Below are 14,967 nucleotides of genomic sequence, written 5' to 3' on the forward strand. Positions count from 1 at the left end.
GCTCTTATGTGAGTGTCTTGGGGTTCTTCTTTGTCCTTCAAGAAACCCTCACTTAACCACTCAACAACAAATTAGATTATAATAATAATATCCTTGGGTTCCAAGCCCACAGTTTTGTGTTCAAAATCCCAAACTTGGGTATTTTGCCCACAAGCTCCCTTTTTGTGGGGTTTCTCCACTTGGAAATACTTTCTGAGCAACCCAAATTTCAATAAACCAATCCACAAGCCAATTAAGATAAGTTCCAAATCCGCAATGATTGAACACTTGACTAGTTACAATTTTAATTATAGTTATGATAACTTTGTCAAGGATAAACCCATGCAAAATGACGGAATTCATGCTGGCTACAAGAGAGAAAGGTGTGGCTTCAAGCAAGAGCAAGTTAGCTTTGAAAAAGAATAGATTCACTCCAAGGCAAAGTGAGTCGGTTATGTAAGAAGATAAGTCAAACCTCCAAGGAAGATAGAAAAAAGTGCAATAGATTGGTTTATGAAAGAGAAGTAGCACTTAAGAGATCGGATGCTCAAAGAGGAAGAGTACAAAGGAGGCAAAGTATATATGGAAGTCCCAAGCTACAAATCATGAGCAAAGGATTGGCGAATGAGAGATTTCAAGTTTAAAGAAGGAAATGAGGTTGCATGAGAGAGTGGTAGGACTTTGTAAGTTTGAGCTACACTCCATTACATGTATTGTGATATGTTGATGGGTAATGGGAATGTGTAGACCCTTTTGAATATCTTTTCGTGATACTTGTATTATGTCTTGTGTGAGATTCTTTAATTCTTTGATGTTACTTACCTTGTGTGATTTGGTCTGAGCATGCTAAGCTCGAGTCGTGGAGCCTTACCCTACCGCCACTCCATCCTCTCCACTCCATTTCTTTCCCACCTCTTCTCTCTCAAGGTTTCAGCACTTGAAAATGCAAACACGTCTTTTACACTTTGAAGCTGCAAAAAGGAGGAAAATAATGCACAAAGGGAAATGTGGGAGTTTGAACTAGACCACATGTTCAAAATTTCCAACATCATTTACTTCCACCTCCAAGCGAGGGCCATTTAACATTAGAAGCTCATTTTCAATCATTTTCAACCATAACATCTAAAAGAATCTTAAAAACCCCAAATCTAAGAGCTTAAGACACAAGAATTAAAAAGTTGAACTCAAAAACCATAAAACCTTAACAAAATGGAAGAATTTTGAGTTGTAATGGCACCCTCTATTTCCTAGAACCCTTTTTTGATCCAAAAGAAACTAAATCCCATACTTCTTTTAGCGCCAACTCTGACCTGCAAATATATAAAAATAGAAATATGCCTAGAAATAACAAGATCTTAATATATAAATGCTTCTCTTTATTAATATCAAACCCTTGAGGTAAGGTAACACCATACAGTCACTCCTTAAGGAAAGAGAACACTCCACAAGCCATATGCTTGCCAATACAATAACATTGACCTCCATCCATGGGGAGTCTCTAGCCTCTATATAGGCTTCATACATACCATGGGTCTCTCAATACCATATATCTAATACCATGGGCTTATCAAATTATTGCTAACTACTTGTGGTCCCTTATATGATGTGGGTTAACCACTTTATTTATTAACTATGGCTCATCCCATTATTACATTATTCCCTTGGGTACCTCCCTCTATACCCCATATTATCCCCCCTAGGTATACTACAGTAAAACTGTCAATGCTCATTTCAACACCTGACATCATAATAGGAGCATCGAGTGAGGCACACAACAAAGCTATCCTAGGAGATTGACCAAGAGACCTCTTCCATGAAGATCAGAGTACTCAATCTAGCCCACCGGGCTCACTAAAATCTAACTTAGCTGGAATGTGAAAAAATTATTTCCAAGATAGAATTATTGAAATTTATGCCTGAATTTAAATTACAAAGTACATTCATTGTTTTAAGTGAAAATTTATAACCTGAAATTCTACTGCATCTACTAATTTATTTCAGTTATTTACTATTCACAATAAGTTATTTATGAAATCCCTTCAACAAATATTAAAATAAATTCTACTGCAGTTATCACATAATTGCACAGAGAAAATACATACACAAGAACCAATCACATAAACATGGTTCTTTTTGGACAATTGTCCCCGGAAAAACCAAATGTGGGAAAACTGGTGCAGCAAAAGATGGTTTTATTAATCTTCAGCAACAATCGCTTTTACAAGGAATGATTTTACAGAGAAACTAAGAGAAAACACCTGAGACTTTCCCCTGGAAACTTTCTAACACCTTGGAGACCCTTCTCCCACTTCTGCGTCACTTCTGCGTGGCTCTGCGTCAGCCCTGCGTGAGGGCTGCATCTCCCTCTACACCTCTCAATGTTCCCGCGTCACCTCCTCCTTAGTGACTGACTCATGTTGATGCCCTCCTCTTCCTCCACCCTACAACTCTCCCTCTGAAATCGATCTCCTTCTCTTTGAGAATCGATTTTCCTTGAGATACTGAGTATCTGTCGATGTGTCTCCAAATAATCCTCAAGTCTTCTTTTATACTTTTCCTGTTGATAAATCAACAGCCGAGATTAAGTCTCTAATTAATGGCTAAGATTAAAACAGACTTGATCCTCGTCTCTTAGAAGCTTCTCACCCTTATCTTTATTAATAACCATTAATATTTTAATTTTCGACTTAGGAACCCATTAAAAATATTAATTATTTTAATAACTCCTCATCCATGTAGAATTTCTTCAAACGATTTCTGGGTCTTGGAGATTTCATGTGCCTTAGCCTCTCCACCAAATTTCAAGGCTAGAGCACATCCAATGCTACCAAAAATCAACACTCCCTCTTAGCGAGGAATGTGCTTTAGCAATGCTTCACCACAGAAGCATCACATTGATCCTCCGCATCAATCGTCTGTGCTGATGCTTGGCCTGTTTCCCCACATCCATTGCACTGTTGCTTCCTGTATTGTTGCCCATGACACGGCCACTGCCACTGCTGCATCTGTACTGCAACTCCCTCTCAACATGCTGCATCATGCTGCCCATAGCATTGCCACTGTTAACTGCTGCACTGCAACTCCCTATACATATCCATTTCTGCTATTGAAAAGGATTCTTCACCATCCCCATCTTCCCCCTGAAATAAACAAACTTTGTTCTTCCTAGAGCCTTGGTGAGGATGTCTGCCACCTGTTCTCCTGTGGGAGTGTACCTCAATTGTACTGCCCCTCATTGGACACAGTCTCTGACAAAGTGACACCTGATATCAGTGTGCTTCGGTCGATCATGAAATACTGGATTTTCAGAGAGCTTGATGCAACTTTGATTATCACACAAAATCTTGGTTGCTTCCATCCTTCTCCTAAATAGATTTGCAAGCGATTTCCTAAGCCATATGGCTTTGCACGAAGTTGTGCTAGCTGCCATATATTCTACTTCAGCGGAGCTCAGAGCCATGGATTTTTGTTTTCTACTACACCAGGAGGTCATTCCTGATCCAATGTTAAAACAATACCCAGTTGTACTTTTCCAATCTACTGAACTTCCAGCACAATCTACGTTAATGAACCCACTTAGCCTGATGTCATTGCCTTGGGTGTACAATAGTCCATGCTCAATTGTTCCTTGTATATACCTGAGAACATGTTTGGTTGCTGCCCAGTGCACCTCTTGGGTTCCACCCTGAATTGACTAAGGGTGTTGACAGCGTAACAAATGTCTGGCCTAGTATTGACCAAATACATCAGGGACCCTATAAGCTGCTTGTACAAGGTGGGATCAACATCTTTGTCTTTTGATGCATCAATCTTTTTCCATTTGGTGATCATTGGAGTAGCCATAGGTCTACAGTCCTGCATCCTGAATCTCTTCAAGGTCTCTTTAGCATATATCCCTTGTCTAATGAAGATCTCACATTTCTATTGCCAAACTTCCAACCCCAGGAAATAATGCATCTATCCCAAATCCTTCATGTCGAATTCTGTGGCTAAGTTCTTCTTACAGTCTTTGATGAGCCTGGATGATCCTGCCAGGAAAAGATCATCCACATAAATACTAGGATTAGAGGCTCATTCTCTACGACAAGATAGTAGAGATTAGGATCTGCGCCACTCTTGACAAACCCCATCTTATGCAAATAGCCATCAACTCGACCGTACCATGCTCTAAGTGCCTGTTTAAGCCCATACAAGGCTTTCTTTAATCTGCATACATAAGATTTCTTCTCATGTGTCTCAAAACGCTCTAGTCGTTCAATGTATACTTCCTCTTCTATCACCTCGTTCAAGAATGTCGTCTTGACATCCATCCGGTGGATCTTCTACCCCATCTGTGCTACAAGGGATATCACGGTTCTAATAGAAGTATACCTAGCGACTGGGGCGAAGGTTTCTTCATAGTCTATCCCTTCCTTCTGAGCATACCCCTTAGCCACAAACCTGGCTTTGTATTTCTCCACACTGTTGTCTGCAATATATTTGACTTTGTAGATCCATCTCGAACCTACCACTGACCTGTCCTGAGGCCTAGGTACCACTTTGTTGGGTCCCTATAATACTAGTGATTACCCCATTACTATTGTAGTTATACCCCTTATTAATATTGTTGTGCCCCTATTGCCCCCATATTGTTATTACTGTGCCCCATGGAATCCCTCTATTGTTATTTTTGTGGCTTTATATTATTATTGTTAGGTCGGCTGGATTATATTGTGACTCCTTAGACTCCTATATATAGAAAGGAGATTTGTCATTTGTATCATCCAAGAATTGTTCATTTATGTAATGTAAAGGAGGTTGCCCCCTCGAAAAGGCTGAATTCTAAGGCGTTGATCTATCTTTTCTATCTTTTCTTGAGCTGGTTTCATAACATTTGGTATCAAAGCTTTAGATTCTAGGGTTTCGCTGCTCCAAACAGGTCATCGTGGCATTTTCGCTATAAATTTTTATCTGTGACGTTTTAGAAGTCGCAAAAAAAACCCATTTGAGAAGAAATGGCGCTGAACCTTGGGTCTGAATTTCAGAGCTTTTCGCGCGATATTTGCGGAGATATGATCTGAGGAAGTTGGTCTTTTTGCAGACTCTTGAATTACATTCAAAATAGGTGACCTGGGGAAAATCGTCATAACTTTCTCTCTGGGGATCGGATTGAAATTTCATAAGAAGGTACAGAAAGAGGACGGACTGTAGTTTCTTGTGGCTGTTTTTCAAATCCAAAGGTCGAAATAGTTACTCGTGACACGTCGTACAAGTTCGCTCTACTGAACTAGTCTATAATCAAGTCACTATGGGAGATTTCGCATAACTCTTCCTTGGAGAATCCAATTTGGGTCAGACATGTGGCATTGGAAAGAGGACAGAGAGGGCTACTACAGGTCACAAATTCAGAACTAGATGATCAAAAAGTACAGAGATACATCAGAGGCAATATCGAGCTCCTACAAAGTGAAAAAAGGTGTGTAGATTTTCTTTAATTTTTGCTTAAGCTTGGTTTGAAAATTTATTTTGAAGGAATTCAAAGGGCATATTAGAGAATTATTATCGGTAACTGATGCCCCGAGGAAAGAAAATGCAAACACCTAGTAAGGAACCTGAAAGCTCTAGCATGACTCATGAAGAAGAAGAAGAAATGCTACATGATATATCAAAATTACAAGAACAAGTGCAACAAGTGTCACTTGCACAAAAAGAAACAGAATCTAAGATGGATGGTTTAAGGAAAGATGTAGAAGCTAATATGGATGGTTTAAAGAAGGGCGTAGAAGCTAAGATGGATTGTTTAAAGAAAGGCGTAGAAGCTAAGATGGATGGCATGGAAGCTAAGGTGAATGGCATGGACGCTAAAATTGATGGCATGGATGATAAGATGGAAGAATTGAAGATAAATATGAATAAGTTGCTACAAGAAATGGTCACTAATGGTGAAAGGGTACTAAAGGAAACTCATGATGAGAACAAAAGAAATGTTAATCATGATTCCATAGACTCTAATGTTGGATCGAAGACTCACCATATTCCAAAAATCGATATGAGGAAGTTTGATGGCAAGGATCCCGCCACATGGATATTACAGATGGAGCAATTCTTCGATCTCAATAATGTGCAAAACACACAAAAGGTACGTATGGCAACTTTATATTTGGAACCAAATCAGTTTGTATGGTATCAATGGCTTTGCTCTCGTAAACAATTTATCACTTGGGCAATTTTTACGGAAGAATTGATAGCACATTATGAGGATACAAAAAGCAACACTTTTTTTAGCCAATTGATAAGTCTCAAACAAAAGGGTTCAATAATGGAGCACATTGAGGAGTTCCAAAAATTGAACATAAGGGTAAAAGATATTCCAGAGGAGCATAGGATTGATGTGTTCATAGGGTCTTTAAAGGATAATATCCAACATGATGTTCGCCTTTGGGAACCTGATTCATTAGAGAAGGCATTCAGGTTAGCAAGAAAAATGGAAAGCAAAATTATGGCAACCAGGAAGCATACCATTCACAACTATAAAGACGGAAGTGTTGTTGCCCTAGTCTTCCACAACCTATAAGGTTGACACCACAACAATTGGAAGAAAAAAGAGCAAAAGGGCTTTGTTACAGTTGTGATAGCAAATACACTAAAGGTCATAAGTGTGCTGAGAAGAAATTATTCTACATAGATTGTGAAGAGGAAGAAGAAAAGGAGCAAGAAAGGTCAAAAGAAGAGGATATACTCCAGGAACAAAGCCTAGATGAAGAACAAATAAATCCGACCATATCTTGTAATGCATTGGCGGGAATTACCACTCCTCAAACCATCAAGATAGAAGGACAAATCAAGAAGAAAAAGGTAATAGTGTTGATTGATTCAGGAAGCACCCACAATTTTATTCATTGTAAGGTAGCAAAAGAATTGAATTGCTTCCTATATCCAGCACCAGAGTGTCAAGTGATGATTGCAAATGGAGGAACAATAAATTGCTCTGGAAAGTGCCATAATATCAAGCTATCCATGGGAGAATATGTATTGACTAGCCCAATGCTTTCCATTCCAATGGGAGGTGCTGATGTTGTACTAGGAGTCCAATGGCTACAATCCTTGGGTACAATAGCTTTTAATTTTCAAGAACTTTTCATGAAATTTTCTGTGGAAGGAAAGGAAGTTGAATTAAGGGGTATTGCAGGGAAACCAGGAAAGATAATCAGCTCTAACGATATGACAAAGCTTCTAAAAAAGGAACAAAGAGGTGTAATTGCACAATTATGTTCGCTAGATGTTTCCACATTGGAATCATCTATTTCTCCAGATCTCCAAAAAGTCTTGGACAATCATTCCAAGGTATTTGAGACTCCCAAAGGTCTCCCACCTATTCGTGATCATGATCATGCTATTCATCTGATTCCAGGAAGTGTTCCTCCAAACATCAGGCCGTACAGATATCCCTATGCCCAAAAGAGTGAAATTGAACGTATGGTTGCAGAAATGCTAGAGGCTGGTATAATTCAACCAAGTCAAAGTTCTTTCTCTGCTCCAGTAGTATTGGTGCACAAGAAGGATGGATCATGGCGCATGTGTCCGGATTATAGGGAGCTCAACAAGCTCACTATTAAAGATAAGTTTCCCATTCCTGTCATTGATGAATTACTGGATGAATTGCATGGATCAATTTACTTCACCAAGTTGGATCTTCGTTCGGGATATCATCAAATCAGAATGAAGATTGAAGACATTCCGAAAACAGCATTTAGAACTCATGAGGGTCATTATGAATTTTTGGTCATGCCTTTTGGCCTTACCAATGCACCTTCAACATTTCAAGGTTTGATGAATTCAATTTTCAAACCATTCCTTAGAAAATTTGTGTTAGTATTTTTTGATGATATACTAATCTACAGCAAGTCTTGGAAGGATCATGTTGAACATGTTGACAGGGTGCTACAACTATTGGAGGAGAAACAATTATATGCAAAAAGATCCAAATGTTTCTTTGGAGTACAAGAGGTGGAATATCTGGGTCATATTGTATCTCATGAAGGAGTTAAGGTAGACCCTAGCAAAATTAAAGCCATTAAGGAATGGAAAATCCCCACATCCATAAAGCATCTGCGAGGATTTCTGGGTTGACAGGGTATTATCGCAAGTTTGTTAAGAATTATGGGAGAATAGCAGCACCTCTAACAACATTATTGAAGAAAGATGCATTTTCATGGACTCCAGAAGCAACAAAGGCCTTTGAACATCTTAAAGAGGCAATGTGCCAAGCACCGGTCTTAGCTACACCGGACTTCACAAAAACCTTTATTGTGGAATGTGATGCTTCAGGAAATGGAATTGGTGTTGTTTTAATGCAAGATGAAAGACCCATTGCTTTTGAAAGTCGTCCAATCAAGGGAAAGTTTTTAACAAAGCTATTTATGAGAAGGAAATGTTGGCAATACTCCATGCACTTAAGAAATGGCGACCCTACCTAATGGGAAGACACTTCAAGGTAAAAACGGATCATGATAGCCTTAAATACTTTTTAGAACAAAGATTATCCTCTGAAGAGCAACAAAAGTGGGTCACAAAGATGTTGGGTTATGACTTTGAAATCATCTACAAAAAAGGGAAGCAAAATGTGGTGGCAGATGCACTCTCAAGAAAGGATGAGGATGTGGAAGCATTGTTGTGCGCCATTTCTATTATCCAACCAGATTGGATAAACGAAGCAAGGGAGGAATGGAAGAATGACGAAGAAGTGTGGGCACTTATTCGAAAGTTACAACAAGATTCCAGTATGTCTGATACATTTAGCTGGCAAAATGATTCGTTATGGTACAAAGATCGCTTATACCTCTGTAAGAATTCCCAGCTAAAACAAAAGATTCTTATGGAATTGCACACTTCTCCCTTAGGAGGGCACTCAGGATTTTTAAAAACTTACCACAGGGTTAAGAAGGAATTTTTTTGGGATGGCCTTAAATCAGATATTCAAAAGTTTGTGGCGGAATGTTTGGTTTGCCAACAAAATAAAGTTGAAACAATTAAGACACCAGGTCTATTACAACCTTTATCCATTCCAAGCCAATGTTGGGAGGAGGTTTCAATGGATTTTATCACAGGTTTACCCAAGTCTGAGGGAAAGAGTGTCATCATGGTGGTAGTTGACAGACTTACCAAGTATGCACACTTTTGTGCATTATCACATCCATTTAAAGCCAGTACAGTTTCTACTGCATTTATGGAAACAATTCAAAAGCTACATGGAAACCCAAAGATTATTGTAAGTGACAGAGATCCCATTTTCACTGGAAATTTTTGGACAGAATTATTTTCTTGTCTTGGTACTCAGTTAGCTCATAGCTCATCTTATCATCCTCAATCTGATGGGCAAACTGAGATAGTAAACAAATGTTTGGAAGGATATCTTCGTTGCTTTGTATCTGATAAACAGACACAATGGGTCAAATGGTTGCCTTTGGCTGAATGGTGGTATAACACTTCCTTCCATACAGCAACAAAAATGACCCCATTTATGGCACTTTATGGGTATCAACCACCATCCATCACATCATATTTAAGAGAAAATTCTAAGGTTCAGGCAGTGGAACATCACATCGAACATCAACAACAAGTCCTCCAACTCTTAAAGGATAACCTCGTGTTGGCACAGAATAGAATGAAACAACAGGCAAATCAACATCGCAGTGAAAGAAGTTTTGATGTAGGTGATTGGGTATTCCTACGGCCATAGTCACCAGGTTCGAGTTCGAGGACCATGAAATTCGAATAAAGTTCGGCAACTCAAATTTTGTCGATAAAATTCGACATATAGAAATTCGAAAAAAAAATGTATATTAAAGATAGATATATCATATGCATATGAGAAATGGTATGGAGTGAATTTTATCATGATTATCCTTATAATCAGACTATTAAATGCTTAATATCAAATTTTATATCAGAATAGATCAATTTTTCAATAGCTGCACTCACCAATTGTTAGCTCAAAACCAAATATCAGACCTTTATGACTGCTGCAACCACAGTTTGTTAACCCACATACACATGCCAATAACAGATCAGCCTTATAGAGAAATAACTAGCAGAGCTAGGGAATGAAAATTTGGAGATTTGACCACAAAAAAGTGATGTTTAATGCTTGATACTTGGTGACCAACCCTTGCAAGGTCTGAAAAACGCCGAATTTCCCTTGAAAAACGCCGAATTTCGAATTTAATGCTTCAAATTCGGCGTATCTGGTGACTAAGCCTACGGCTACAACCATATAAACAAATGTCCCTCAAGCAAGCTAAGAAGGATAATAAATTATCACCAAAGTATTATGGTCCGTACAAGGTGTTGCAAAAGATTGGTACTATGGCATACAGATTGGAGCTTCCTGCAACTTCTCGATTGCACCCAGTTTTCCATGTTTCATGTTTAAAGAAGGTTATAGGCGACAAGATCCAAGTTCAAACAATATTGCCAGAACTTGACGAGGAAGGAAAAATTATATTGGAACCGGAAGCAGTCACAGAAACAATAACTCGACAACTACAAAATCGATCAATTTCAGAGTATCTTATCAAGTGGAAGAACTTATCCGCTGAAGATTCCACATGGGAGGATGAGAATTTTATGCAGAAGTATCCAGAACTACTCAAGCGTTGAGGACAACACTTTTTTGAAGGAGAGGGGCATGTTGGGTCCCTATAATACTAGTGATTACCCCATTACTATTGTAGTTATACCCCTTATTAATATTGTTGTGCCCCTATTGCCCCCATATTGTTATTATTGTGCCCCATAGAATCCCTCTATTGTTATTTTTGTGGCTTTATATTATTATTGTTAGGTCGGCTGGATTATATTGTGACTCCTAAGACTCCTATATATAGAAAGGAGGTTTTGTCATTTGTATCATCCAAGAATTGTTCATTTATGTAATGTAAAGGAGGTTGCCCCCTCGAAGAGGCTGAATTCTAAGGCGTTGATCTATCTTTTCTATCTTTTCTTGAGTTGGTTTCATAACACACTTCCCAAACATCATTGACCATTATAAAATTGTATTCCTCCACCATAGCATCTACCCATACTTAATGCTGAACAACCTCCTGAAAACTAGAATGTTCCCCAACCTAAGCTACTCGGGCTTGGTATCTGTCTCGCTGCCTTCGCTCACTTTTATCATTCTCGGGTGCACCAATGAAGTCTTCTGCATCTGTAGAATCTGTCGGAGTTCCCGACTCGTTCTTCCACTAGTAGTGGGTACATCTATCAGCTCTTCCTCTTCCTAAGATTCCTTCTATTCTGAAGCTTTGCCTTCAGGAGAATTGTTGGTACTAGTTTCTGTTGGTCGAAGTGGTTGGACCAACAAATCGTCTTTTGACTGCTCCTACCAAAGCATTTCTCGGGATTTCCTGAAAGCTCTGTCCTCCATGAACTTTACATTTCGCCGAACTACTACCTTTCTACTCCCTAGAAGATAGACTCTATATGCCTTAGCATTCTCGCTATATCCCACAAGATATCATTTCTCAGCAGTTTGATATAATTTCTTTCTCTTTTCTTCGGGTATACGGCAATACACCAAACTCCCAAATATCCTGAAATCACTGACTTCAGGTGTCTTCCCGAAGAAGAACTTTTCCGGAGTGATTTTTCCCAATGCCCTGTGCGGAATCCTGTTGAGGACATAAATTGTCGTGCTACATGCTTCTACCCACAGGAATTTGGGCATACCCTGATCATACAACATTGCCCTAGTTGCTTCCACAATAGTCCTGTTTTTCCTTTCTGCTACTCCATTTTGCTCTGAATAGTAGGGAGTTGTCCACTCTCTTCTGATGCCTTCCCTAGCGCAAAAAACAGTGAAGTCCTTGCCAACATACTCTCCACCATTGTTTGAGTGCAACACTTTTATCTTCTTTCCTGTCAGATTCTCCACTAGAGCCTTGAACTCTTTGAATCGACCAAAAACCTCATCCTTGGTTTTCAGAAAGTAGATCCAAGTCTTCTTGGAATGGTCATCAATGAAGGTGAAAGTAGATCCAAGTCTTCTTGGAATGGTCATCAATGAAGGTGACGAAGTATTCGGCACCTCTAAGAGCTTTTGTGAACATCGGTCCACAGATGTCTGAGTGTATCAATCCTAGAACACTCTTAAATTTATTTTTACTTTTGGAAAACGTTGTTTTGGCATACTTGCCTAGAGCGCACCCTCTGCATACATCATCTCGTTCGGTACTTAGTTCTGGAACTCCTGATACTGTTTTTCTAAGAATTCTCAGAGCCCAATGGTGTAAGTGTTCCATCCTCCCATGCCATAGTTCATTCAAATCTTTATCCCCATTGCTGCCTATCAGTGCCATTGGAGATTTTAGTTGTAATCTATACAGCCTGTTACTTCTGATTCCAATCCAGACCTTCTTTTTCCAACTTGGGTGTTTGACATATACTTTCTCCTTAATGAAGAAAACGTCATAGCCCTTGTTTTGAAGTTGAGATACGGAGAGTAAGTTCATCCCCAATCCTGGCACATGCAACACATTGGTTGCGCGAAGCCGCTCTCCTGCTTCAGTTTGAAAGACTACAGTACCTCTTCCTACGGGGGCACATTTTGTCTTATTTCCCATGGTGATCTGAAAATTCATCCTTTCTTCCTGATAATCTGAAAACAGTTCTCGAATTCCTGTCATATGCCAAGGAGCTCCATTATATATATACCAAACCTCAAAGGAGGCAGAGCTTGCTAGGCAAGTGACTTCTTCTTCCAGTCTAGAAGCTAACATAGAATAATCGTGATCCATGTTCCTTGTGCTATCTTCTGGAAATCTAGGTAAGTCCCTTTGAGTTGATGCCTCTGCATCATGCTCTTGACCCATAGTCGATTCTTCTATCCTGTTACCAGATCTCTGCTCTAATACCATGTGAAAATTTCTAACATGAAATTCTACTGCAACTACTGATTTATTTCACCTACTTATTCTTCACAATAAGTTATTTACGAAATCCCTTCTTCTTCCAGGCAAGCGACTTCTTCTTCCAGTCTAGAAGCTAACATAGAATAATCGTGATCCATGTTCCTTGTGCTATCTTCTGGAAATCTAGGTGAGTCCCTTTGAGTTGATGCCTCTGCATCATGCTCTTGACCCATAGTCGATTCTTCTATCCTCTTGCTGGATCTCTGCTCTAATACCATGTGAAAATTTCTAACATGAAATTCTACTGCAGCTACTGATTTATTTCACCTACTTATTCTTCACAATAAGTTATTTACGGAATCCTTTCAGCAAATATTAAAATAAATTCTACTGCAGTTATCACATAATTCCACAAAGAAAATACATACACAAGAACCAATCACATCAACACAGTTAGTTTTGGACAATTGTCCCCGGAAAAACTCAAAATTCAAAGGTCTGGCACAATTTTTTGACACAGAGAAGAGGAGAGTGGTCGTCCTGATTACCCTACCAGACACTACATACAAATATATGAGGGAACAAGGGACCTTCAAGTAAAGGCAACACCAAGAGTATCGTGAAATGAGCTTTGTATCTAGTCCCGCAAACCATCAATTTATTTGTACTTATTTTAATCATTGATTATGTGTACAACTTAATTTTTAATCATAGTTATTTAGTTTGTAATGTTACTTTTATGTGACTCTCGTCCAAGTCATGGTTATCTAAGTGATGGATAACTGATGGAATTGAAAACCCGAACTATTTTTGTGAAAATCCTATTATTTTTGTGAGGCATGCGTTCCTATTATTGAGCTACAGATCTGGTAGTTGCAAGGCTTTTAATAATGAAAATTAATACATACAAATGCACCGAGGCTTCAGGACTCGAACTAAAAAAAAGTTTATTTTCTGAAACCCAACCGATACTTTTTCCAAAACGTCCATTCAGAATCGGGTTTACCAAATGCAAATTAAAACTTTATGCCCTAACTCCGATCTTGTGACACAAAGCCCTGGCATTATTTATTTGCGAGAGAAGAAGTGAAAACAAACCTAGATTCATCGCATTCAGGGCTTTAGGCCGGTCGAGCGTGAGTACGGCGACTCCGTTGGGATAAACGTTGCCCCGAACAAATGATGCAGCTTCCGCCATTGTAGACAAATTGACAATTGATCCCAAAGCCCTTGCGAATGGCCTCAAACTTTGGGCAGTAGCTCTTCTGTAAGCAAAGGATGAAGCAGAACAGAGCTTCTCGGCTACTGATAAAGGAGTCGGGGAGGAATTGAAGGGTTCAAATAAAAATAAAGCAGCTCTACACCGGGTTCCGGCAGAGAGCCTTTGCATATTCTTTGTAATTTATCGCATTCTACGTACAATGTAGAATGTAGGAGCCCTCTGTTCTTATCTGGTCATCGAATATCAATCTATCGTGTTCTGTAGCGTTTATTCTTCAACGCTGGTAAAAATAATGAACGCACTGGAATAACCTATTTTTAATTGGTATTTTCATTTTTTTAATCGTATTTAACAATATGCATCTTTAATGATATATTTAATTTCATTAATAATGTAATATTTGTTACAACTTTATTAAATATATATATTTATTAATGTTTATTCCCATAGGGGCGGCCCTCTTATGGGAAGTGGGCATTTTAATCATTTTGTTAGTTAATTTTTTTAATCTTATAGTGTAAATTGAAAGATGTGAGTATATTTTTATTGTACCCACTCCATTAATGATTGAAACCGAAAGTGATAATCTCCTTGCATATCTAAATCAAGTGTTTAAACCCTACTTAAATTAATTTTTTACCAAATGATCACTAAAAAATTAGTGCCAAACATGCCTTTGAAAGTGATGTCTATTTGCATTCTGAAACGTATGAATGCTGAAAGTTGGAGGAATAAGGAAACGTTTTCATGCCCTATCTTTCTCATAAATGTTACCAAGTTATGGGACTACGTGTTAATATTATCCTTGTGCCCATTTGTCATAAATGTGGTCTGGTTATGTGTAATGGCCACCCTATTCATAGTCTCTTTGTGTCG

The 14,967-nt window shown here is 38.7% G+C and overlaps 1 protein-coding gene across 2 annotated transcripts in view; it reads right to left on the reverse strand.

Annotated features, from left to right (window-relative positions):
• The window catches only part of LOC149187472 (3-hydroxyisobutyryl-CoA hydrolase-like protein 3, mitochondrial), a 166,304-nt gene extending 151,916 nt beyond the window's left edge, over positions 1-14,388 (reverse strand). Inside the window, exon 1 of one of the 2 annotated variants that reach the window (XM_089411380.1) lies at positions 13,968-14,388. In XM_089411380.1, coding sequence (XP_089267506.1) covers positions 13,968-14,259 — 292 coding nt within the window. In that variant the 5' untranslated portion in view covers positions 14,260-14,388. The remainder of the gene's footprint in view (positions 1-13,967) is intronic. The other variant, XM_089411379.1, reaches the window with a different exon arrangement.
• Positions 14,389-14,967: the final 579 nt, after the last annotated feature.

Source organism: Pinus tabuliformis, chromosome 3_1 (genome assembly GCF_031772625.1).
Source record: "Pinus tabuliformis cultivar Carrire ecotype Pingquan chromosome 3_1, CPIR1, whole genome shotgun sequence".
NCBI lineage: Eukaryota > Viridiplantae > Streptophyta > Pinopsida > Pinales > Pinaceae > Pinus > Pinus tabuliformis.